The sequence below is a fragment of the Rhinopithecus bieti genome, unplaced genomic scaffold (genome assembly GCF_001698545.2).
Source record: "Rhinopithecus bieti isolate Rb0 unplaced genomic scaffold, ASM169854v2 scaffold_35950, whole genome shotgun sequence".
NCBI classification, from domain to species: Eukaryota; Metazoa; Chordata; class Mammalia; order Primates; family Cercopithecidae; genus Rhinopithecus; species Rhinopithecus bieti.
The window spans coordinates 1,040,584-1,065,562 of record NW_016815506.1 but is presented as its reverse complement, the minus strand read 5'-3'; the positions used below and the strand labels follow the sequence as shown (position 1 = coordinate 1,065,562).

The 24,979-nt window shown below is 48.0% G+C and overlaps 1 protein-coding gene across 1 annotated transcript; it reads left to right on the top strand.

The window, feature by feature from the left end:
* The first annotated feature begins 2,518 nt into the window (after positions 1-2,518).
* BAZ2A (bromodomain adjacent to zinc finger domain 2A) lies at positions 2,519-24,122 on the top strand. The gene is given in 29 exon segments (XM_017853309.1): positions 2,519-2,654; positions 4,469-5,062; positions 5,939-6,124; positions 6,833-7,051; positions 7,804-8,277; positions 8,417-8,477; positions 9,514-9,622; positions 9,818-9,919; positions 10,087-10,297; positions 13,067-13,167; positions 13,488-13,553; positions 13,737-13,764; positions 13,767-13,969; positions 14,790-15,044; positions 15,316-15,530; positions 15,830-15,904; positions 16,415-16,595; positions 16,697-16,756; positions 17,263-17,407; positions 17,929-18,587; positions 18,723-18,945; positions 19,038-19,193; positions 19,304-19,455; positions 19,659-19,948; positions 20,054-20,186; positions 20,301-20,447; positions 20,789-21,018; positions 21,136-21,279; positions 21,365-24,122. Coding segments are annotated over 29 exon segments (5,721 nt in total). The 3' UTR covers positions 21,531-24,122.
* Positions 24,123-24,979: the final 857 nt, after the last annotated feature.

Sequence of the window (24,979 nt, the reverse complement as noted above, 5' to 3'; positions counted from 1 at the left end):
TTTAAAATTTCAGTTAAAATTGACTAAGATACAGACAATTCGCACATACTATGCAGAGTTTATATTTCATGCTCAGAATTATGCTATTTCACATTTATACTAGTGGTGTCTAATTTGTAGTAATGTAGCATATTTATGAATGTGACTCTTGCAGACTTTGGCCAGTGGGCATATATATATTCTCTTTTTTTTTGAGACAGGGTCATGCTCTGTCACCCAGGCTGGAGTACAGTGGCATGATCATGATCATGGTTCACTGCAGCCTCGATCTCCTGGGCTCAAGTGATCCTTCTGCCTTAGCCTCTCCAGTAAGCTAGGACCACAGGTGTGCCCCACCACATCCTGCTACTTTTTTTTTTTCAAGATTAAGTCTCGCTCTTGTTCCCCAGGCTGGAGTGCAATGGCACGATCTCCACTCACTGCAACCTCTGTCTCCTGGGTCCAAGCAATTCTCTTGCCTCAGCCTCCCGAGCTGCTGGGATTACAGGTGCCCACCACCACACCTGGCTAATTTTTGTGTTTTTAGTAGAGACAGGGTTTCACCATGTTGGCCAGGCAGGTCTCGAACTCCTGACCTCAGGTGATCTGCCAGCTTTGACCTCCCAAAGTGCTGGGATTACAGGTGTGAGCCAATGCGCCCGGCCTTCACACCCTGCTACTTTTCAAATGTTTTGTAGAGACTGGTCTCACCATGTTATCCAGCTTGGTCTCAAACTCATAGCCTCAAACAGTCCTCCTGCTTTGGCTTCCAAAGTATTGGGATTATAGGTGTGAGCCACTATGCCAGGCCTCATCATATATGTATTTAACCGGTGTATTCATTCTTTTGTTTTTTTTTTTTTTTTGAGACGGAGTCTTGCTCTGTTGCCCAGGCTGGAGTGCAGTGGCGTGATCTCGGCTCACTGCAAGCTCCGCCTCCGGGTTCACGCCATTCTCCTGCCTCAGCCTCCCGAGTAGCTGGGACTACAGGCGCCCGTCACTGCGCCCAGCTAATTTTTTGTATTTTTTTTTATAGAGACGGGGTTTCACCGGGTTAGCCAGGATGGTCTCGATCTCCTGACCTTGTGATCCGCCCGCCTCGGCCTCCCAGAGTGCTGGGATTACAGGCGTGAGCCGCCGCGCCCGGCCATTCTTTTGTTTTTGGGATAGAGTTTCACTCTTGTCACCCAGGCTGGAGTGCAGTGGCGCAATTTCGGCTCACTGCAACCTCTGCCTTGCGGGTTCAAGTGATTCTTCTTCCTTAGCCTCCTGACTAGCTGGGATTACAGGCGCCCGCCACCACCCAGCTAATTTTTATATTTTTAGTAGAGACAGGGTTTTACCATGTTGGTCAGGCTGGTCTCAAACTCCTGACCTCAGGTGATCCACCCACCCCGGCCTCACAAAGTGCTGGGATTACAGGCATGAGCCACCACACCTGGCCTGAATTCTTCTCTTTTTAAAAATGTAATAACGTTATTCAGGAGTTGCTTTTTCTGTATCAAGACAGATTACGTTTCTCCCATATCGAGTTGGTATGCACTAGGATATCACAAGAATCCGATTGATACGTTAGACTTGAGCAACAGTTCTGGCTTCTGTTTGCTTTCTTTCCTTTCCTCTATCAAAGTTAAATTCATTCTGATCAAGGGCTTCTCATCATTATTAGTAGTATTCAGAAAGGGTAAAAAACTTTTTAATCATACCTCAATGAGCCATTGCACTTTACAGATATAAGTATCTTGCTATTTTCTCTGTGACCCTTTCTTTATATTTAAGCCACAAAACTAAAACATTAGGTAATAACCATAATAGACATAACAGAATAGTATTTTTTGGGACACCCTCATATTTAATCAATTTTCACTGCTGACATTTTCTGACCCATGTTCTTGGGGAGCATAAAGAGTAAAATTATTGCTGGTTGATTTGAGGTTTGCCATTATGATCACCTTTCTGAAATGTATTCTCCTTTTCAAATCCCTTTACTAATGTAACTACTATCTTGAGATGTCTAGGGCTATGGATAGGATAATTAGAAATTATGTTTAGCTCAAGTTTAATAATGAAACAAAGAGTGTTTATCAAATATGCTTTTCTATCAAAAAGATGGCTTTGAGAACCTTTTGTGGGCCTGGGAGGGAGACTTTACCTTGAGGATAAAAACAAAAGGATGGAGATTGTTAAGTGTTACAGTAGAGGGCTAATATCTAATATAGAAGGGTAACCTGGGCTGAGTGGAGCTTACACAGAGGGAAAACTCCTCCAGGCTTGTATCTTGGTTTTTCTTGCTAACTTGTTTTGTTTTTTAATCACCAAAGCTGGCTTTAAAAGACTATTTCCTTAGGGTCATTGCTCACCCTTGGGGCGTATTTTCTCCTTCTCTTTTCTTAGCTTGTACTTTCCCTCACGCAGTACTTAGGTAGGAGAAGGGTAAGTAGGTGGAGGGGAGGGGTCGTTCCCCCTGGAAGATTCCAGGTGACATAACCTTGTTTAACCGCCAGTATTTTTTTCCCCCTCTCTCTCCCCTCCTGCAGAAATGGAGGCAAACGACCATTTTAACTTTACTGGCCTTCCCCCTGCACCTGCTGCCTCAGGACTGAAACCCTCTCCTTCCTCAGGGGAGGGCCTCTACACTAACGGGTCTCCCATGAACTTCCCCCAGCAAGGGAAAAGTGAGTGTGAGGGCTGCTTGGCCTGGGGAGGGAGTGGACATCAACCCTTAAGGGTGGATTCATGGGGGAGTATTTTGCTTCACTTTGGTCTAGCTGCTGCAGAGAAATCAACTTCTACGAACAAGTTCTAGGGTTTTTTGCAAACATTTTTTGTATTGACTTAAGGTTGGAAGAGGTTAGGAAAACCCAATGGCTTTTTCATCTTAGCCTTTTCTTCTGTCAGCCCTGTTCCCCTGGCTGCTGACAGAGTGGTGAGGTGGCTACTGCTGCTGCTAACCAGGTTGGACTCATGAGAGAGATAAAGGACTAGCCTTCTAAGAAGCTGTTTTTAGAGGTTAGGGAAGGTACACTGGGCCAATACTGAGAGTTGAATGAAGTGCAAGTTGCAGTGTATTGCCTTTTAGTTTGTACATCAGAGAAAGGCAGATGCTAGAAGTACTTATTCCACCTTCTGTCCTTGGATGGAAGGTAGGGACAAGGGAAAATTTAGTGCTTACCTAGTTCCCCAGAGAGAAGTTCATAATTCCATATGGAGGTGTTGCTGCCAGCATTGGGTCTTTTCCTGGATTTGGCTTACCAGTTGCTCTGTACCATGACTCGCCAGGTACCTCTATAATCTTGCTTGGGTTTCAGGTCCTTTATACGTGGAAGCAGAGAGAAGCCCACTTGCTTCCTTCCTTCCTTGCAGCAGAAAAATACTGCTGCTTCTTCCTCCTATCCTCTCCAAAAAGGTTGCAGATGGCAGAAGCTCCTTTATTTCATTGGGTTCCACCCTACCTCTCAAGCTTCCTTAATATCTTGGTTCTTTTTGATTGATTATCCTCCATTCCAGAGGTTGCCATTGATGTTGACAGCTGAACTCTACAGCACTGCATGCAAAGGTCTCCCCCACCCCCCAGCTGGCATATTACCTTCTAGTGCCTATAGGGAAGGGCCAAGCCCAGCCTTCTGAGCTGGGTTCTTGTCGCTGTGGTGACTGCAAATTCTATTCTTAGCCCAGCACAAAGTGCTGGATCTGCATGTGCCAGTGAGGTGGAGGTTGTCCCTTTTGGTGCCACTGTGGGGCCAAATAGGCACTGGGGAAAGGGGGCCCCTGGAGAATTCAGTCATGCCCCTCCAAGGGAAGAAATCCCCTAGGGAATGAGAGTAGGGCAGAACGCAAGTCACTGTAGGGAGTCTGCAAACAGTTTCATTTAATTAAAAACAAAAAAAGGGCCAGGCATGGTGGCTCAAGCCTGTAATCCCAGCACTTTGGGAGGCCGAGGCAGGTGGATCACGAGGTCAAGAGATCGAGACCATCCTGGCCAGCACAGTGAAACCCCATCTCTACTAAAAATACAAAAATTAGCCGGGCGTGGTGGTGGGCACCTGTAGTCCCAGCTACTCGGGAGGCTGAGGCAGGAGAATTGACTTGAACCCGGGAGGTGGAGGTTGCAGTGAGTCGAGATTGCGCCATTGCACTCCAGCCTGGCGACTGAGTGAGACTCCATCTCAAAACAAACAAACCAAAAATAAAACCAAAAAAAAAAAAAGCCAGTAGTAAGCAGCAGCATCCAGCTCTGCTGGTGGCTCCCATGGCAGGCCTGGAGTGCTCTCCAGCCCCCTACTCAGCAGCCTCAGCAGCAGTTGCTAAGCCTACATCCAGGAGCCTCTGGGCTTGGTGTTCTCCAGAGACCCAAAAACTAGATAGAGGGGAGGAATCCCCTTTCCCTTTATCATGTCTTTTTCTGGTCAGTGCTATTACTTTGGGTTTGTTTTGGTAGAGTTGCTTGCCTACATATCTGTAACTGACCTTTTCTTTCCTTCTCTGCCAGGTTTGAATGGGGATGTGAATGTTAATGGCTTATCTACTGTATCTCACACTACTACTTCAGGGATTTTGAACTCTGCTCCCCACTCCTCCAGCACCTCACACCTCCATCACCCCAGCGTGGCCTACGACTGTCTCTGGAACTACTCACAGTACCCATCTGCCAATTCTGGCAGCAACCTCAAGGACCCACCCCTTCTCTCCCAGTTCTCGGGGGGACAATACCCACTCAACGGCATCCTTGGGGGCAGCCGGCAACCTTCATCCCCAAGTCACAACACTAACCTTCGGGCTGGGAGCCAAGAGTTCTGGGCCAACGGTACCCAGAGTCCCATGGGGCTTAACTTTGATTCACAAGAACTGTATGATTCCTTTCCTGACCAGAATTTTGAGGTGATGCCCAATGGACCCCCTAGTTTTTTCACCTCCCCACAGACTTCTCCTATGTTGGGATCTAGCATTCAAACCTTTGCACCCTCCCAGGAGGTAGGCAGTGATATCCATCCTGATGAGGCAGCAGAAAAGGAGATGACTTCAGTTGTGGCAGAGAATGGCACTGGCTTGGTAGGCAGCCTGGAGCTGGAAGAAGAGCAGCCAGGTATAACTGGGTTGGTGAACTGGGTGGGGAAAGGGAAAATGGAGCTGGGGGGGGATAGTGGCTTTTTGAGGTGAGGAAAACTTGTCTTTTCAGCTCTTTGCAGTGGAGGCTGATTTGCATGTTGGTGATTAGCAATTAGCAGAGCCAAGTGGCTGGTGTTTTTGTGGCAGTTGCACCAGCTCGGGAGTGGGAGTGCAAATTATTTCAAGCTCATGCAGAGCTTCTGGCCTGGAGAGGGCAGGTGGGCGAGCCCGAAACAGCCCCAATAGACACCCTGCATCAAGAAAGGCTTCTTTCAAAATATATGAAGTGGTTAGGGTCTAGCAGTGGGCACTGAGGCTGTTTTAACTAACTGTTGCAGGAGCAGACTGGCTGCTAAAGTCGTCTGAGCCCAACGTAGTGATTGGCATATGAAGGAGGGAAGGAAGCAGGCAGAGCATATCATTATTTGTCTACTCAAGTTTCCTTTTTTTGTTGTTTAGCATTAGTACATGTGACAACCCCTCTCATCTTTTCCCTCAAAATAGATAGAAGCTTAGCTTCCAGTTGATTCCTGATACAAGGGTAATCACCACTCTGTAAAATTACAGGATGTTTTCTCTGTTTCCCACTGGATGGGGGAGATATCTGAGAACATGATAAAGATCTTATCTCAGACCCCACTCTCTTTTCCTCTCTTTGCCTGCTGTAGAATTGATTTTACCAGTACATCTCTGCTCAGAGTATCTTGATGTGATCGGTTCCCAGCAAAGACCTGGCCGCAATAAATGTTGAATGAATGAACATCCTTCTAGCAAAGACTGACTGCCTAATATAGCTAAATGAACCAATATAAGGCACTGATTTTGACTTTTGGTCTCTCCTGGGATTTCCTAGAACTGAAGATGTGTGGCTACAATGGCTCTGTCCCTTCTGTGGAATCGTTACACCAAGAGGTCTCAGTCCTGGTCCCTGACCCCACAGTGAGCTGTTTAGATGATCCTTCACATCTTCCTGATCAACTGGAAGACACTCCAATCCTCAGTGAAGACTCTCTGGAGCCTTTCAACTCTCTGGCACCAGGTAGGTTTGGAGGCTGGCTCCCTTTAATTTATCCATGCAGAGTAGCCAACCTTTACCTGAAAGAGACAGTAAAATGGGAAAAATATTAGGGAATCCATGGCATTGGGGCTTCCAGGTAGGCCTAAGGCAGACCACAGTTACATGCCACTGGCCTTGTTGCACTAACTGAACTCTGAGCTGAATTGGTTCATGTCCCAGGTTATTTCCCAGTATTACTTTTGGCCAAGAGCTCTGGGCTGTAATAATTCACTGGATAGGGACTTATTACCACACAGTTGATCTTTCTGGGTTCTAACAAACTAGGAAGAAAACATTTGTCAGTGAACAGTTACCTTTTACCCCACTGAAGTACAAGAAAGACATATTTTATGATAAATCCTAGAATTTTGCATAGTAATACCACCAATGCCTTTCCTTCCATTTTCATCTTGTAGAGATGAGGTCTTGCTATGTTGCCCAGGCTGGTCTTGAGCTCCAGGCCTCAGGCAATTCTCCTGCCTCGGCCTCCCCTCAAACTTTTATGATCCCTACAATCTCATGACTACTCGTTCAGAGAGAAGGCTTTAGTTGTTACCTAATTTAATATTAGGAAGAATCTTAACACTGTGGGAACTAGAGTTGGATATTTTCTGACCAGTGTTTCTTAAGTCTTGCTTTCTGATTTTTTTTCTCATTATCCTCCTCTGATTTTTCTACCCTTGTGAACAGAGCCAGTGAGTGGAGGACTATATGGTATTGATGACACAGAGCTAATGGGTGCAGAGGACAAGCTGCCTCTTGAGGACAGCCCTGTGATTTCTGCCCTTGATTGCCCTTCCCTCAATAATGCTACTGCCTTCAGTCTCCTGGCAGATGATAGTCAAACATCAACCTCTATCTTTGCCAGTCCCACCTCTCCACCTGTCCTAGGGGAGTCTGTCCTGCAAGGTAAGTGAGGGTATGTAGGACAAAGAAAGATGAGAGAATAAGTTTCATAGTTAGGGCCTTAAGAGTGGGAAATCTGGCCAGGCACAGTGGCTCACACCTGTAATCCCAACACTTCGGGAGGCCGAGGCAGGCGGATCACCTGAGATCAGGAGTTCAAGACCACCTGGCCAACATGGTGAAACCTCGCCTGTACTAAAAATACAAAATTAGCCAGGTGTGGTGGCACGCACCTGTAATTCCAGCTACTTGGGAGGCTGAAGCAGGAGAATCGTTTGGCCCTGGGAAGTGGAGGTTGCAGTGAACTGAGATTGTGTCATTGCACTCCAGCCTAGGCAGCAGAGCGAGACTCCATCTCAAAAAAAAAAAGTGGGAAAGCAAGAGCACCTTGCTGGGAGCTGAGGGGCTGTGGGATAGTGTATGGTGGGACTAAAAGAGGCACAGACTGCTATACTCTGACCTGTGCCGTCTGTTTTGAAGAACTTGTGAGACTTGGAATTTGTAGGGAGAAGGAGGCCAGAGGCTTTATTGGCACCAGGTAAAAGGTGTTTCTTCACACAGTGACATCTGTAGCATCTTTACCCTTTAATCTTCATGATTGGTTGGGAGAAAAAGCTGCTACTTTTTCCAACCCTAGGGAAGACCCCTTGAAGTAACCCTGTTTAGCTTGGTCCAGGTTTGACTGAGTAGATTCTCTTGTTTTATGTGATGCCTTTTTTTTTTTTTTAAGCCTATCCTGTCCCTTTGGATTCTAGATAACAGCTTTGACCTGAATAATGGTAGTGACGCTGAACAGGAAGAAATGGAAACTCAGTCTTCAGACTTCCCACCATCCCTGACCCAGCCAGCTCCTGATCAGTCATCCACTATTCAGCTACATCCAGCAACCTCACCAGCAGTCTCACCAACAACCTCCCCAGCAGTCTCCCTAGTGGTTTCTCCAGCAGCCTCCCCAGAAATCTCTCCAGAAGTTTGTCCCGCAGCTTCTACAGTTGTCTCTCCAGCAGTCTTCTCAGTGGTCTCTCCAGCTTCCTCAGCAGTCCTCCCAGCAGTTTCCTCAGAAGTCCCCTTGACGGCTTCAGTGACATCCCCAAAAGCCTCTCCTGTAACTTCCCCAGCAGCTGCCTTTCCAACAGCCTCCCCAGCAAATAAGGATGCCAGCAGCTTCCTAGAAACCACTGCTGACCTGGAAGAGATCACTGGAGAGGAACTCACTGCTTCTGGTAGTGGTGAGTATCCAGATTCTATTCTATCCCTGTCTGGTTCCAAGAAACTTTTCTGTCCCATGTTGCAGTTAGCCTTTCCCTGCTGGTCTATTGTTTAAGTATTTTGCTTGAACTCTTAACTTGGGTATCCCTTCCTCCCAAGGTGATGTCATGAGGAGACGTATTGCTACCCCAGAAGAAGTTCGTCTTCCCCTCCAACATGGGTAAATGCTCTAGTTTGCTACATTTATTGACCTTGATAAGTTTAATGCACAACTCTAGAAAGAAGGGAATGCCTCTTTTCCTCTGAGATGGGGGAGGAATGAGCCAGACAAGAGTAGATTACAGGACAGTTATCTGCAGTGATAATGTTTCTTGGCATGAGATTCCTAGGTTTTCCGTCTTCTCTCAAGGTCTGTCTTCCATCACCTATTCTTTCTTCATCTTGTAGTGACTCAATTTTGCCCAAGGAGCTCCAGCTATTATCTTTTCCAAACCCTAACGCTCACATCCAAACTAGCTGGCTTGTCCTATTTCTGTAGAGAAGGAATAGTAATGAATGAGGAGCGACTTAGTACTAACGAATTGAGGTGGTTTTGTTGTTTTAATGCTCTTAGGAGAGGTAAGGGCAGGAACAGTACATGACCAAAATGAACAAACTAGCTGACACCAGGGCCTTGTGGAAATAACTGCCTTCCTGGATCTTCCCCACCCCTCCCCTTCAAGGCTACTTGTGGTCACTAAGTCTGAGTACTGCTTAAAATTTTGAGAGAAAGATTAGAATTAGTCTTAGAATAATACTGCTCAGAACACAGAGTTCCTAACTAAACCCTGGCATATTGAGTCTTTTCATGGAGTCAGCAGCAAATTTACTTTTCTGCTTGCCTCCCTGTCCTTTGTCTTCTGCCTTTATTCCCCTTAGGTCTTTATCCTCTTTACTGGAAATCCAGTAACTGCCCTGAATGGCTCAGGGAGGGGTTTCTGACTGCTTATCTCACTGATTTTGTAAAGCGGGGGTGGAGATCTCTCTGAGCTTGTGCAGTTTTGTGTATGCTTTTCTCCTAAGGACCTTGGTGTATTTGCTGGAGCTTAAGTCAGCCTTCTATCCAAGCTTATCTCTGTTGGTGCTTTTGCATCTGCTTGCAGTTCTAGAGATACAAATGTGGGGAGGGCCATCTGCTCAGAGGGCTTGGCTCTTAGGTGGCATGGGAGTGGGTAGGGGTGTGACCTGGCGGCAGGGCCCATGTGCTTCTCTGGCAGGTGGCGGAGAGAGGTGCGCATCAAGAAGGGCAGCCACCGATGGCAGGGGGAGACCTGGTATTATGGCCCCTGTGGGAAGAGGATGAAGCAATTTCCAGAAGTGATCAAGGTAATGTAGCTTTTTTTTAAAGGACTCCTTTCTTGGGCTCAGTGGACTCCTTTCCACTGCCTAAGACTCCGTTCTTGGGCTCAGTGGCAAGAGGCTGCCATTGTCTGCTCTGGGTCTGTTCTGCTTGTGCCTTTGCTGACCAGATACATGGTAGGATTCCAGCTTTATTAATGTTACTTTACTTCCTCCTCTTAGTACCTGAGCCGCAACGTGGTACACAGTGTCCGCCGTGAGCACTTCAGCTTCAGTCCCCGTATGCCTGTTGGAGATTTCTTTGAAGAAAGAGACACGCCAGAGGTGCAGACCCAAGGGTTAAATACGCTTTTGTCCCTGAGGACGAGTTGGTGGACAAGCTGCAGCTTCCTCTTGTGGGGTTTGAAGGTTCTGGGGCATTGAATGGTTCCGAGGGTCTAGTGGCCTGCACTGATTCCTTCCTACTGTAACAGTCTCCCTTGCTACCTTAGGGCTTGCAGTGGGTGCAGCTCTCAGCAGAGGAGATCCCATCGAGGATTCAGGCAATTACTGGCAAACGGGGTCGACCTCGAAACACTGAGAAGACTAAGACTAAGGAAGTCCCCAAGGTGAAACGGGGCCGAGGTCGGCCACCTAAGGTCAAAATCACTGAGCTATTGGACAAGACAGACAACCGCCTCCTAAAGAAACTGGAGGCCCAAGGTACAGTGGTGTTTCTTACTTTGGAATTCGGCTGCCTCCGTGAGGTATCTAAAATGTTGATGAATTGCTAATACCTGGATTTCCCAGGAGCGTGACTAACATTATCTGGGAAGAATGAATCTGAATCAGCTTCTCTTTGGAATCCAGCGTTATAGTCCCAGCGCTTGGGAATGCTTCTTTTCCAGCCATATTCTTTGTTGAGTTGCTGCTACCAGTGAAACCTTGGGCTGTCTCCAGATGTGTTTAGCCCAGAGGAGAGGACTTTCTTGCCCTTTCTTTCCATTTTTTAGCTCCTTGTCTTATACTGGTTCAGTTGTACCCTCTTACCTTACTCATTTTTACGATCATGGAGGTTCAGAATTCACATCTGAATTTAAAAGATAATTGGGAGCCAGGCATGGTGGTGTGTGCCTAATAATCCCAGTTACCCAGGAGGCTGAGGCAGGCAGGAGAGGATCACTTGAGCCCAGGAGTTTGGAGGCTGCAGTAAACTGCAGTTGTGTTATTGCACTCCAGCCTAGGTAACACAGCAAGACCCTGTTTCTAAAAAAAAAATAATAGGCCGGGCACAGTGTCTCACGCCTGTAATCCCACCTCTTTGGGAGGCCAAGGCAGGCGGATCTTGAGGTCAAGAGATCAAGACTATCCCAGCAAACATGGTGAAACCCCATCTCTACTAAAAAAAAAAAAATTAGCTGGCTTGGTGGTGCATGCCTGTAGTCCCAGCTACTCGGGAGGCTGAGGCAGGAGAGTAACTTGAACCCAGGAGGCAGAGGTTGCCATGAGCTGAGATCGCACCATTGCACTCCAGCCTGGACAACAAGAGTGAAACTCCATCTCCAAATAATAATAATAATAATAGGCACTGTTTTGGTGGATGGACGGGTGAGAAATACCTAAATTTTTCAGTAAATAGTGCATTTACCCTGGTGTAGTGTGAAGAATGTGAAAAAACTTAGTCTTGATTCTCACTCAGACACGTAGCTCTGTCATGTTTCAACCAAATGACCTAGAACAAGTCTCTTTTTTTTTTTTTTTTTTTGAGATGGAGTCTCACTCTGTCACCCAGGCTGGAGTGCAGTGGTGCGATCTCGGCTCACTGCAAGCCCCGCCTCCTGGGTTCACGCCATTCTCCTGCCTCAGCCTCCTGACTAGCTGGGACTACAGGCGCCCGCTGCCACGCCTGGCTAATTTTTTGTATTTTTGGTGGAGGCAGGGTTTCACCATGTTAGCCAGGATGGTCTCGATCTCCTGACCTCGTGATCCACCTGCCTTGGCCTCTCAAAATGTTGGGATTGCAGGCGTAATCCACCGCACCTGACCTTTTTTTTTTTTTCTTTTCTTTTTTTTTTTTTGAGATGGATTTTTGCTCTTGTTGCCCAGGCTGGAGTGCAATGGTGTGATCTTGGCTTACCGCAACCTCCCAGGTTTAAGCGATTCCCTAGTTAAAACCTCCCAGGTTTAAGCGATTCTGCTGCCTCAGCCTCCAGAGTAGCTGGGATTATAGGCGTGTGCCACCACACCCGGCTAATTTTGTATTTTTAGTAGAGATGGGGTTTCTCCATGTTGGTCAGGCTGGTCTCGAACTCCTGACCTCAGGTGAGCCACCTGCCTCAGCCTCCCAGAGTGCTGGGATTACAGGCGTGAGCCACTGCACCCGGCCAAGTCTCATATTTTAATCAAAGCCTTAGGTGGTTCATCTGCCCGTAATTGTCTTAAAGGTTTGTCATGTAGACATGTGGTGGCATTTCTATACCAGAAACAAATTAATAAATATTGTCATGTCAGGGCCAGGCACGGTGGCTCACTGCTGTAATCCCAACTCTTTGGGAGGCTAAGACCAGCGGACCATGAGGTCAGGCGATCGAGACCGTCCTGGCTAAAACGGTGAAACCCCTCCTGTACTAAAAATACAAAAAATTAGCAGGGCGTGTTGGCCACACACCTGTAGTCCCAGCTACTCAGGAGGCTGAGGCAGGAGAATGGCTTGAACCTGGGAGGCAGAGGTTGCAGTGAACCGAGATTGTGCCATTGCACTCCAGCCTGGGCGACAGAGCAAGACTCTGTGTCTGTATATACATACATATATATACACATACATATATATATTTATAGAGAGAGAGAGAGTCATGTCAGAGACATCAATTATGAAATACTCTATTGCTTGCAGAATCATACTTCCCCAAGTCTTCCGGAAGGAAGAAATTCAGAACTTTTAGTGAAGCAAGACATGGAGCTGAGCATGATCAATAACTATGTCAATGTTGATCTGATTCTTTTGAGGTGTCCGCTGTGTGGGCTTTTTTTCGGCACATCCTTGGTTAATCAGTGCTTCTAACTACTACCCTCTTTCCCTGACATTTTGGCTTGCTATATCTTTTCTCTGCTCTCTGCTCTAAAATCAGTCCGTGGGTTGCTGCTCTTGTCAGGTATCCTGGGATAGAGATTGGCTACAAGGCTACTCTGCCATTGTGGCCTCTTTTCTATCAGCAGGACACCTCGTAAAGCAGTCTGATTGGAGCCAGGGGCAGGTGCTTCTGGGCAGATGTCATTTGAGTTCTTTGTGCCACCCCCATAGCAGGTGCCTCTCCTACATTTTTCCCCCCAATGTTTTATTATGTATACTTAAAAAAAAAAAAAAAAAAAAACTACTCTAGATTCTTCAGGGAACTGCTTGGGAGGCCAGCTTTGAGACAGGCATGTGTTGCCCTGGACGCTAGAGAACTGCCTTCCTGCCTCACTTGTTTCATTTTTCTTTCTGCTCTCAAGAAACATCGAATGAGGAAGATAAAGCAAAGATTGGTAAAAGCAAGAAGAAGGTGAGGCAGAAGGTACAACGGGGAGAGTGTCAGACTACTATCCAAGGGCAGGTGAGGGACATCAGAGAGATGACACAGTAGGTTAATTTTTCCTACAACCTACTTCATCTTTTATTTTCATCTCCCACATCCAGCACTCCCTGTGTAGCAGTATATCTTCATTACCCTGAAATTTCTTGCGCTTGATTTAGAGAATTGGGCTTGTTCAAAAATAATGTGGGCATCTCTAGGGTGAGAGAATTAATCCATTGCCAACCCCTCATTCCATCTCTCACCTCTCCTCCCCAGCACCCTTGTCTGTTTTTGAATCCTAGCCCAAGCAGAGATGCTTTCAGAGTTTGAGGAGAAATGACTTCCCTTATGGTTTACAGGCCAGAAATAAGCGGAAACAAGAGACCAAGAGCTTAAAGCAGAAGGAAGCTAAGAAGAAATCCAAGGTAGGTGCATGTACAAACTTGCCAAGTATAATTTTGAAGCCACTAAACTGATTTTGCAAGACACGTACATCAGTCTTGTTTTATAGTGAGATTTCTGGGCTGTGAGGTTGGGAGGACTGGGAACAGGGAAGGATAGTAACTGGTATCTTTATGGCACTCTTGGTTCCTCTTTTCCTTGGGTAGGCTGAGAAAGAAAAGGGAAAGACAAAGCAGGAAAACTGAAGGAAAAAGTCAAGAGGGAAAAGAAGGAGAAGGTAAAAATGAAGGAAAAGGAGGAGGTGGCCAAAGCCAAGCCAGCCTGTAAAGCAGATAAGACCCTGGCCACACAGAGGCGCTTGGAGGAACGGCAGAGGCAACAGATGATCTTGGAGGAAATGAAGAAGCCAACAGAGGATATGTGTCTGACTGACCACCAGGTAGTGAGGAGAGAGTAACAGTTCCCTGGTCAGTTGGGAAGACTTTCCTTTAAAAAAAAAAAACGGGCCAGGCGCGGTGGCTCAAGCATGTAATCCCAGCACTTTGGGAGGCCGAGACGGGCGGATCACGAGGTCAGGAGATCGAGACCATCCTGGCTAACACGGTGAAACCCCGTCTAAAAAATACAAAAAACTAGCCGGGCGAGGTGGCGGGCGCCTGTAGTCCCAGCTACTCGGGAGGCTGAGGCAGGAGAATGGCATAAACCCGGGAGGCGGAGCTTGCAGTGAGCTGAGATCCGGCCACTGCACTCCAGCCTGGGCGGCAGAGCGAGACTCCATCTCAAAAAAAAAAAAAAAAAAAAAAAAACAGGGACTTCTGCAATGGGAGAAACATTTCCATTAAAGATTAAAGGAAGGCCGGGTGCCATGGCTCACACCTGTAATCCCAGCACTTTGGGAGGGCTGAGGCGGGCAGATTGCTCGAGCCCAGTAGTTCAAGACCAGCCTGGGCAACATGGTGAGACCTCATCTCTACAAAAAATGTGAAAATTAGCTGGGTATGGTGGCATGTACCTGTCTGTAGTCCCAGCTATTTGGGAGACTGAGGTGGGAGAATTCCTTGGGTTTAGGAGGTCAAGGCTGCAGTGAGCAGAGATCATGCCACTGCACTCTGGCTTGGGTGACAAGAGTGAGACCCTATCCCAAAAAAAAAAAAAAAAAAAAATTACATAAAGATTAAAGGAAGAACCCCAGTGTTAACTTTTGTTTTAAAAAACAGTTAACACTATTTTATTTTAACAGAACACTTTTATCTCTCTAGCCCCTGCCTGACTTCTCACGAGTCCCTGGTCTGACATTGCCCAGTGGGGCCTTCTCAGACTGCTTGACCATTGTGGAGTTCCTGCATAGCTTTGGCAAGGTGCTGGGCTTTGATCCTGCCAAAGATGTGCCTAGCCTGGGGGTCCTGCAGGAGGGACTCCTGTGTCAGGGCGACAGCTTGGGTGAGGTGCAAGACCTGCTGGTGAGGCTGCTGAAGGCTGCACTCCATGATCCTGGCTTGCCCTCCTACTGTCAGGTGAGTGCAAGTCCCTCCCAAAGTAACCAGGACAAGTAAAGGAGATAGAACTACTTAGTGTTTCTCTTTTCCTTATATTTTCCATTTCTTTTCTTCCTGACTCCTCTCTCCTTATTTTATTTTTCTTTATTTTACTCCTTTTCTTTTGTGGTCTTTTGTATGCTATCTTAACCCCCATAGTTCTCTTCTGGTGTATTTTCCTGTTGCACATTCACCCAACTTGGTTGTTTGTCTTTCCCTACTCACTCCCATTATGCTCTCCTCCACACAGTCCCTAAAGATCTTGGGGGAGAAAGTGTCTGAGATCCCACTGACAAGAGACAATGTGTCGGAGATCCTGCGCTGCTTCCTTATGGCATATGGAGTAGAGCCAGCCCTCTGTGACCGCCTGCGCACCCAGCCTTTTCAGGCCCAGTCACCCCAGCAGAAGGCTGCTGTCCTGGCCTTCCTTGTGCATGAGCTCAATGGCTCCACCCTCATCATCAAGTGAGAGGCTGGGAGTGGGGATGGTCATTGTATGCCTTGCATCAGAATGGGATGGAGGACTTCTAGCTTTCCAGAAGTCCTCAGAAATATGTGTTCACTGCCATGTTCTGAAGATGTGGAGTGACTTGGGACTGAATTGCAGTGCCCTCCCTGGGAGAGCCTAAGCCTTCCTCTGCCATTCATCTGATCTAGTTTCTAGGCTGGAACAAGGACCTTTTTCAACTGCAGCCCCTTTACCCTTGAGCCTCCTTTCCCGTTTTTTGTGCTGCCACTTCATCCTATTCCCTATTCCCCTGCAGTGAGATTGACAAGACTCTGGAGAGTATGTCCAGCTACAGGAAAAACAAGTGGATTGTTGAAGGTCGGCTCCGGAGGTAGGGACCAAACAGGGTAGAGCCCCAGAGAGGAGAGAAGTGGGGCGGGTGAAGCATAGCCGGGGTTTTGGCGTGAAATGTGATGCTTTAGCCCCTTCCCTGGGTTTGGGACCTTACCAGGGCCCAGGGTGGTTTGGAGTCCAGGTATTTCTTTTGTGGCACTATCATGTTCCTCACCAGTTTCCCTTAATTTTTTTTGAGATGGAGTCTTGCTCTGTTGCCCAGCCTGGAATGCAATAGTGCAGTCTCGGCTCACTGCAACCTCTGCCTCCCATGTTCTAGCGATTCTCCTGCCTCAGTCTCCCAAGTAGCTGGGATTACAGGTGCCCGCCACCACACCTGGCTGATTTTTGTATTTTTAGTAGAGACAGGGTTTCACCATGTTGGCCAGGCTGGTCTCGAACTCCTGACCTCAGGTGATCCGCCTGCCTTGGCCTCCCAAAGTGCTGGAATTATAGGTGTGAGCCACTGCGCTCGGCCATCCCTTAATCTTTCTCCATCTGTTTCAAGACTGAAAACTGTTCTGGCCAAGCGAACTGGGCGGTCTGAGGTAGAGATGGAAGGGCCAGAGGAATGCCTGGGACGGAGGCGCAGTTCTCGGATCATGGAGGAGACCAGTGGCATGGAAGAAGAGGAAGAAGAGGAGTCTATAGCAGCTGTCCATGGCCGCAGGGGTCGAAGAGATGGAGAGGTACTGGCCCAAGATCAAGGAAAGTGGGAGTTAGAAAATAGATTCCTCTTTCTTGAATCTGATAACCTCCTTTTTCTTAATGCTCACATGTTTCTCCCCAGGTTGATGCCACAGCATCTAGCATCCCGGAGCTAGAGCGCCAGATAGAAAAACTCAGTAAGGTATTGTGCTTCTAACCTCCCAAGAGTTGGAGATATGGGCTGGGCAAGAATTGATCACCGTATTTTTTAAATTGAATTTTAATTTTTATTCTTTTGAGATGGGGTTTCTATTACCCAGGCTGGAGTGCAGTGGTATGATCATGGCTCACTGCAGCCTCAACTTCCTGGGCTTAGGTGATCCTCCCAAGTAGCTGGGACTACAGGCGGAAGCCACCATGCCTGGCCAATTTTTGTGTTTTTATAGAGACAGAGTTTCCACATGTTACCTAGGCTGGTAACATGGAACTCCTGGGCTCTAGCAATCCACCTGCCTCGGCCTCCCAAAGTGCTCAGATCACAGGCGTGAGCCACCGCTCTTGACCTTAATCACCTTCTGAGTTAGGCCCAGATGGCATCACTTTTATAGAGGGGGTTAGAGCCATTGCCTTTCTCCGATATATTGGATGAATTCACCACTGTCACTCTAGAAATGTGTTTATTCATCTTCATTTTCATTGTCTACCCAGCGTCAGCTTTTCTTTCGCAAAAAGCTGCTTCACTCATCCCAGATGCTTCGGGCGGTCTCCCTGGGTCAAGACCGCTACAGACGTCGCTACTGGGTATTGCCATATTTGGCTGGTATCTTTGTAGAAGGAACAGAGGGGAACTTAGGTAGGTGTGTCTGTGGGAGTGTGGATTCTGAGTCCTATCAAACAAGAATTAAATAATTCCTTTTCCTTAGTAGTCTTGGGCTTCTTTCATTTTCTGATAATAGGGTGTAATGGTTAAGAGCACAGATTTTAGAGTAAAGCTGCCTACCCACCTGCTCTGCCATTTCCAGCTGTATATTTCTGTTTCTTCATTTGTGAAGTTGAGATAATAATAGTATTTGTACTTCATGAGGCTACTGAGAGGATTAAAATGAGTTAAGTCTCTTAGAATAATACTTAACCTATAGTTAGTTCGCAATAAATGTTAGCTTATAATTGTGCTGCTGCTGCTCATTACTTGGGAGAATAGTGTTTCTTCCCCAGATACTGTGTTCATTGGTATGTAAGCGCTTCCCAGTGGAATCTCGAAAAAGGGGGACTAAGTCCAAGAGAAAAAGAAAGCATAGGTCCTAAGTTTATACACCCTTTTACTTTTCCCTTGTATGTCAGCATATGTCTTAAGCTCTTTACTTCTCTTTACAGTTCCTGAGGATGTGATAAAGAAGGAAACTGACTCCTTAAAAGTGGCAGCCCATACGTCACTCAACTCTGCCCTCTTCTCTGTGAAGATGGAGTTAGCTGGCTCCAACACCACTGCCAGTTCTCCTGCCCGGGCCCGAGGCCGACCTCGAAAAACTAAGCCTGGGTCTATGCAACCTAGGCATCTTAAGTCCCCTGTCAGGGGTCAGGATTCAGAACAGCCCCAGGCCCAGCTTCAGCCTGAGGCTCAGCTTCATGCTCCTGCCCAGCCCCAGCCTCAGCTTCAGCTTCAGCTTCAGTCCCATCCTCAGTCCCATAAGGGGTTCCTGGAGCAAGAAGGCTCCCCTTTGTCACTGGGTCAGAGCCAGCATGACCTCAGCCAGTCAGCCTTCCTGTCTTGGCTGAGCCAGACTCAGAGCCATAGCTCCCTGTTGAGCAGCTCAGTCCTCACGCCTGATAGCAGTCCTGGAAAACTAGACCCAGCTCCATCACAGCCCCCGGAGGAGCCAGAGCCTGATGAGGCAGAATCCAGCCCTGATCCTCAAGCACTCTGGTTTAACGTCTCAGCCCAGATGCCCTGCAATGCTGCCCCTACACCACCCCCTGCAGTTTCTGAGGACCAACCCACTCCCTCCCCTCAGCAGCTTGCCTCCTCCAAGCCAGTAAGTAGCCAGAATTAGTAGTATGCACTTGATTTCATCTTGCCACAGGCACCATTGCCTGGGTATGGAGCTGCTGCCTGAAGTTGAGGCAACCTATAAACATGAAAACATCCTTATGTCTCATTTTATTCACAGATGAATAGACCCAGTGCTGCCAACCCTTGTTCTCCAGTGCAGTTCTCTTCCACGCCCTTGGCTGGGTTGGCCCCTAAGAGGCGAGCAGGAGACCCTGGAGAAATGCCACAGAGTCCCACAGGGCTGGGACAGCCCAAACGGAGAGGGAGACCTCCCAGTAAGTTCTTCAAACAAATGGAACAGCGTTACCTAACCCAGCTGACAGCCCAGCCTGTCCCACCTGGTGAGTGATCTTGGAGTGAGAGTGGAGTCGGGGTATCCAGTGTGGGCAGTGCTTCACAGCTGGCACCCCACATATATCTCATCCGCTCACAGAGATGTGCTCAGGCTGGTGGTGTATACGAGATCCTGAGACGTTGGATGCCATGCTCAAGGCCCTACATCCCCGAGGTATCCGGGAGAAGGCACTTCACAAACACCTTAACAAGCACAGGGACTTCTTGCAGGAAGTCTGCCTACGGCCCTCAGCTGGTAAATATACTCCTACACCCAGCTTGAGCTGAAGAGCCCAGGGTAAGCATTGAGCTGCTGCTGTGGACAACAGCCTGATGGGCCTCTCCCTCTGCCACCTCTCTTCTCAGACCCCATCTTTGAGCCCAGGCAACTACCTGTCTTTCAAGAAGGGATTATGAGCTGGTCCCCCAAAGAGAAGACGTATGAGACAGACCTAGCAGTGCTTCAGTGGGTCGAGGATCTGGAGCAGCGGGTTATCATGTCTGATCTGCAGATTCGGGTATGCTGGGATTGGCACTATGTAGGAAGTTGTTTAGGGAAAAGCATTAGTCCCTTATGCCCTGTTAGAAAAAACCCTGGGTCCCTACTTCACAGGTGACCTACCTTAAGTGGGTCATGTTTTTTTTGTTGTTGTTTGGTTTTTTTCCTATGCCAAATTTTCCTCCTTTTACAGTGAGTTTTATTCCTCTCTCTTAACTCAAGGGCTGGACATGTCCTAGCCCGGACTCTACCCGTGAAGACTTGGCCTACTGTGAGCACCTCTCCAACTCCCAGGAGGATATCACCTGGCGAGGTCGAGGCAGGGAAGGACTGGCACCTCAGCGTAAAACTACCAACCCTTTGGACCTGGCTGTGATGCGGCTGGCTGCCCTGGAACAGAATGTAGAACGGCGGTACCTGCGGGAGCCCCTCTGGCCAACTCATGAGGTTGTGCTGGAGAAGGCCCTGCTTAGCACACCTAATGGTGCCCCTGAGGGCACCACTACAGAGATGTGAGTGACTCCCACCCTCCATTCTTGGTCTTGGAGAGAAAGGGATAAGTTCCCTCTTTAGTGGATCCTGCTCCTCATCCAAAGATCACCACTTTCTCCCTCCAGATCATACGAGATCACCCCTCGCATTCGTGTCTGGCGCCAGACCCTCGAGCGGTGCCGGAGCGCAGCCCAGGTGTGCTTGTGCCTGGGCCAGCTGGAGAGGTCCATTGCCTGGGAGAAGTCTGTCAACAAAGTGGTAAGAGGCTGAGAGAGCCTGAAAAGACTGAGGGGCCAGCCAGCAGGGGCGGGTGGGGTTACTGGCAGGTAGAGGCTTGAGAGCTCATTCTGCCTCCTCACAACCTTGGTCCAGACGTGTCTAGTCTGCCGGAAGGGTGACAATGATGAATTTCTTCTGCTTTGTGATGGGTGTGACCGTGGCTGCCACATTTACTGCCATCGTCCCAAGATGGAGGCTGTCCCAGAAGGAGATTGGTTTTGTACTGTCTGTCTGGCTCAGGTGAGGCTTCTGCTCTTTCTTTCCCACACAAACAGAAATCAGAGATTATCCTCAATCTCTCATCTCCTTGGAAAGAGTCCCAGACTGGGTGTTAGGGGACCTGGGTTCTAAGTCCTTTTTTGGACAAGTCACTTAAATTCTGTAGCTTTAATTGCTTTCTCTATAAAATGAGAATAACTGTATCTTCCCTTTTACCTACTTCATTGGGTTATGTGAATAAACCAGTGCCGGCTTATGCATGATAGTATTTTGAAGCCTTAAATCACATTTAGGCAGAGCTTGTAGTAGGGCAAGCAGTGCATCTCCAGCTGTTGCTAATCTCACTTGTTTCCTATACTAAGCAGGTAGAGGGAGAATTCACTCAGAAGCCTGGTTTCCCAAAGCGAGGCCAGAAGCGGAAAAGTGCTTATTCGCTGAACTTCTCAGAGGGTGATGGCCGCCGACGCCGGGTACTGTTGAGGGGCCGAGAAAGCCCAGCAGCAGGGCCTCGGTACTCAGAAGAGGGGCAGTCCCCCTCCAAGCGGCGGCGACTCTCAATGCGGAACCACCACAGTGATCTCACATTTTGCGAGTGAGTTGAGTGAATCCTGGGGGGACAGTTGGCTCTACCTCTGCCAGAGGAAAGGGCTGGGAGGGGTCAGTATATTTGCTTCCTGAGATGGAGCCATCACTGTCCCTGTAATGATAGGATTATCCTGATGGAGATGGAGTCCCATGATGCAGCCTGGCCTTTCCTAGAGCCTGTGAACCCACGTTTGGTGAGTGGGTACCGGCGCATCATCAAAAATCCTATGGATTTTTCCACCATGCGGGAGCGGCTGCTCAGGGGAGGGTAAGTAGATGTAGGTGCATCCGCCTGGTATTTGCTACTGCTGCAACTCCTACCCAGCTCACAGCTTTGCCCCTGCCCTGTCCAGGTACACCAGCTCAGAGGAGTTTGCGGCTGATGCCCTCTTGGTATTTGACAACTGCCAGACCTTCAACGAGGATGACTCTGAAGTAGGCAAGGCTGGGCACATCATGCGCCGCTTCTTCGAGAGCCGCTGGGAGGAGTTTTATCAGGGAAAACAGGCCAATCTGTGAGGCAAGGGAGGTGGGGAGTCACCTTGTGGCATCTCCCCCCACCTTCCAAACAAAAAACCTGCCATTTTCACCTGCTGATGCTGCCCTGGGTCCAGCCTCAAGTCAGATACAACCCTGATTTTTGACCTTGTCCTTGGCAGCGCCCCACATCCTCTTATTCCTATATCCTTTTCTCCCTTTCCTCCTCTTGCTCCTCAAATAAGAGGTGCAGAGATGAGGTCCTTCTGGACTAAAAGCCAAAAAAAGAAAGACAAAATAATTTTCTTTTCTGTTTTATTTGCTAATTAAAAATGGGGACGGGGAAAGAAGTCCCTACTTCCTCCTCCCTGCTTCCTCTCCTCCCCTGTACGTGCCCCAGCATTCTGGGGTTATTTAACAATAGCAATAGTTCTAGTGAATGTGTGAAACCAAGAAACACTCTGTACTGTGTGCGGACCCGCAGTGACGGCCAGTAAAGTGGACTTAACTCCCAAGTGTGTCGCGCCGGACACCGGGCCCTGGACATGCTGCTTCCATGTTCAGTCCCTTCCCTGCTTTTCGCTGTCTGTTTTTCTTTTCCCACCTCCCACCCCCCAGTTTTCAGATTTTCTCTTATCCAATAATGTAAAACTATCGTGTACGGGTTCCTCCCTCCTTTTCTCTTCTCCCAAATCTTTTCCCTTCAAAGGAAAAAAAAACGTTCAGAGGTCCCTGTCTTTTTCTCTGTCCCCATCTTCCTGCCGATAGCTATCCCCTGTATGACATTGGATGCTCCTCACATGCTGAGTTTCCAGCCTTTTCTGAAACTCAGTAGCTGGGGAGAGGGCAGGGAGGCCTCCTGGGCCTTCCAGCCTCCTTCCCCACCTCCTTCCCAAACCCTCTTGGGAACTCCTCAGGGACAACTACTGCTGAGTTTGGGTGCACCCCAAGATGGAGGCCAGGTAGCAATGGGGCCGGCCTCAGAGAGAGAGCACGCTGTGTGTGAGTGTGTGTGTGTGAGAGAAGATGCTGTGCTTGTGACCCTGTATTGTTTGATAGGATCCATTCAGTTTCCCCAAGTATCTGTTTTCATTCCCATTTTTCCCATTGTTTAAAACCATCACTTTTTTGTCTTTGGGAAACCACAGGAACAATTTCTCTGGAGACAAGGCTGTGTCTCTCTCCTGGTCATTTTTGTTCCAGCCTCTTCAGACTGTGCAATCTTTCAGCAGGAACTCCCTCTCCTCTCGGTAGTTTTGAATCTTAAGCTTCTACGGGAGAGTGGTAGAACTGGATCTTTTCCTTATCCCATTTAGTTGTGCTTTTCTTTACTTCGTACTCCAGGACCCCTTCCCCAGCAGCAGAGACCCTGGAGCACAGGAGAGTAGGGAGGAGGGGTTCTGGGTCCATCACTGCCCTACATGTGACTGTGTCCAAGTTAACCCCCAACATGAAAGGAAAGCTGCTGACTCCCAGCTATAGCCATGGGCCCTTGGCCCCCTGCTTCTCCTGCTCAGCAGAGCCCCTCCCTTCAGAGATTACGGGTACTTGCACTGGGGAGGTGGCTGCTGGCTGGCCCAAGCAGAGAGCTGAGGCATCCAAGAAATGTTCCACTGGGGGTGGGGGTGCCAGGTGAGGTGGAGCATTCCTTGTATTCTGGCAGCACTGAAGAGCCACTGAAGGGGGTAGGGGCAGTGTAGGTCCTGGGGCAGCCCCTTTATTCCTTTATGCCCCTTCTCCCCCATAGCCTATTTCTAAAGTCGCCTTTTCTGTCAGATAAACCTCAAAACTTTTAATTTTATTTGAGATTTTTTTTTTTTTGCTTTTAAGTAAGAGGTGGATTGAAGAATATTTGAATTGACTTTATATTATGCATAAATATTTATATTTTATCTAAATAACTGCGCTGTAACAAACTTTGTGTTAGACAGTTGAAACTGTTAGAGTTGGGGGCTCCGCTTTTTCCCCCTGGCAGTTTTCCCCTGGTATAAGATGTACTAGATTAATTTCATTATTGGAGGTGAGGTGGATGGGGGAGTGAAATCTCCATGGTTCCTGCTTTGTGTTCCTTTCCCAGCTCCATCTCTTTCCCTAGGGACCAGGCACTCATATGGCGGGGTGGGGTCCTAGCCTCAGTTTGAAGAAGTGGGGCTGGAGCGGGGTGGGGTGGGGTAGGGATAGGGCATAATCAGAGGGGCCATTTCTTGCTTTTCTTTCCTCGTCTTCACTGCCCCCTTGAGCTAGGTGGATTTTCTCTCATGACAAGAGTATTTGGTAGGGAAAGCAGGTTTCAGATTAAAAGACAACCCACCCCTGCCCTTTTGCTTCCCTCCATCAGTCTGGTTGACAGGAAGAAACCACACCATCAACACCAACAAGTTTCCGTGTTCCTTTTACAGCAAAAGGGACTTTTTATATAACCAAATGTGGTGTTTTAGTGACTTTTTGATAATGTACAGTTTTTTGTGAATTTAAATTTATTTCTTTCTATATTTTAGGACCAATCTCATTTTAATAAGGTTAAAAGAAAAAAAGTCTAGCGAAAAAACTCCTGTTTTTGCCATGTGATGTTCCACAAGTGCAGCTGTAGAAAAGTGCTTGTCAGTTGAATAAAAAAACCACATTTGATAGAGATTCAAAAGACTCTGTGTATTCATCTTCCCTTCTACGTGTACACCTGAGGGGGAGACGGCGTTGGGATGGTTATGACTGGCTTAAGAGACCACAGGCAGGGGAACAACATGTTTGCCTTTTCTGTGCAAACGGTACTAAAAGCCAGACTCCTGTTCCACACCCTCTGTGTGGATGGAAAGGGTTATTAGTGCTCTTGCCTAAATGTCTGGCCGAGTTGCTGGGCTGGAGCAAAGTGGGATTCAGTGTATCCAGGTCCTGCCTTGTGAGATGTGGCCCCAGCTTCCTAACTGTGTTTCTGTCATAGCAAATGTGGGACCATCACCAGCTTACCCCTTTCCACTCACGGATAAGACACCAAAATGTAGACTTTTGTGTTTTATTAAAAAAAAAAAAAGTGTGAAGTAAGACAAAGTGGACCTCTGCCAAGTTGTAGGGAAGGACAAGGAAAAGACCAGGGTAGAAAAGGAGCGCAAGTCAGAACGGTGGCGTTGGCATAGATGTGGGAAGAGCATGAAACTAGAAGTCTCTAGACAAAAATGCATAATATGTGTTTAAGTATAAATTAAACATTTTCTGTCCACATGCAGAGAAGTATTCACCCAGCCGGGCGCAGTGGCTCAAGCCTGTAATCCCAGCACTTTGGGAGGCCGAGGCGGGCGGATCACGAGGTCAGGAGATCGAGACCACCCTGGCGAACATGGTGAAACCCCGTCTCTACTAAAAAATACAAAAAAAACTAGCCGGGCGAGGTGGTGGGCGCCTGTAGTCCCAGCTGCTCTGGAGGCTGAGGCAGGAGAATGGCGTAAACCCGGGAGGCGGAGCTTGCAGTGAGCTGAGATCCGGCCACTGCACCCCAG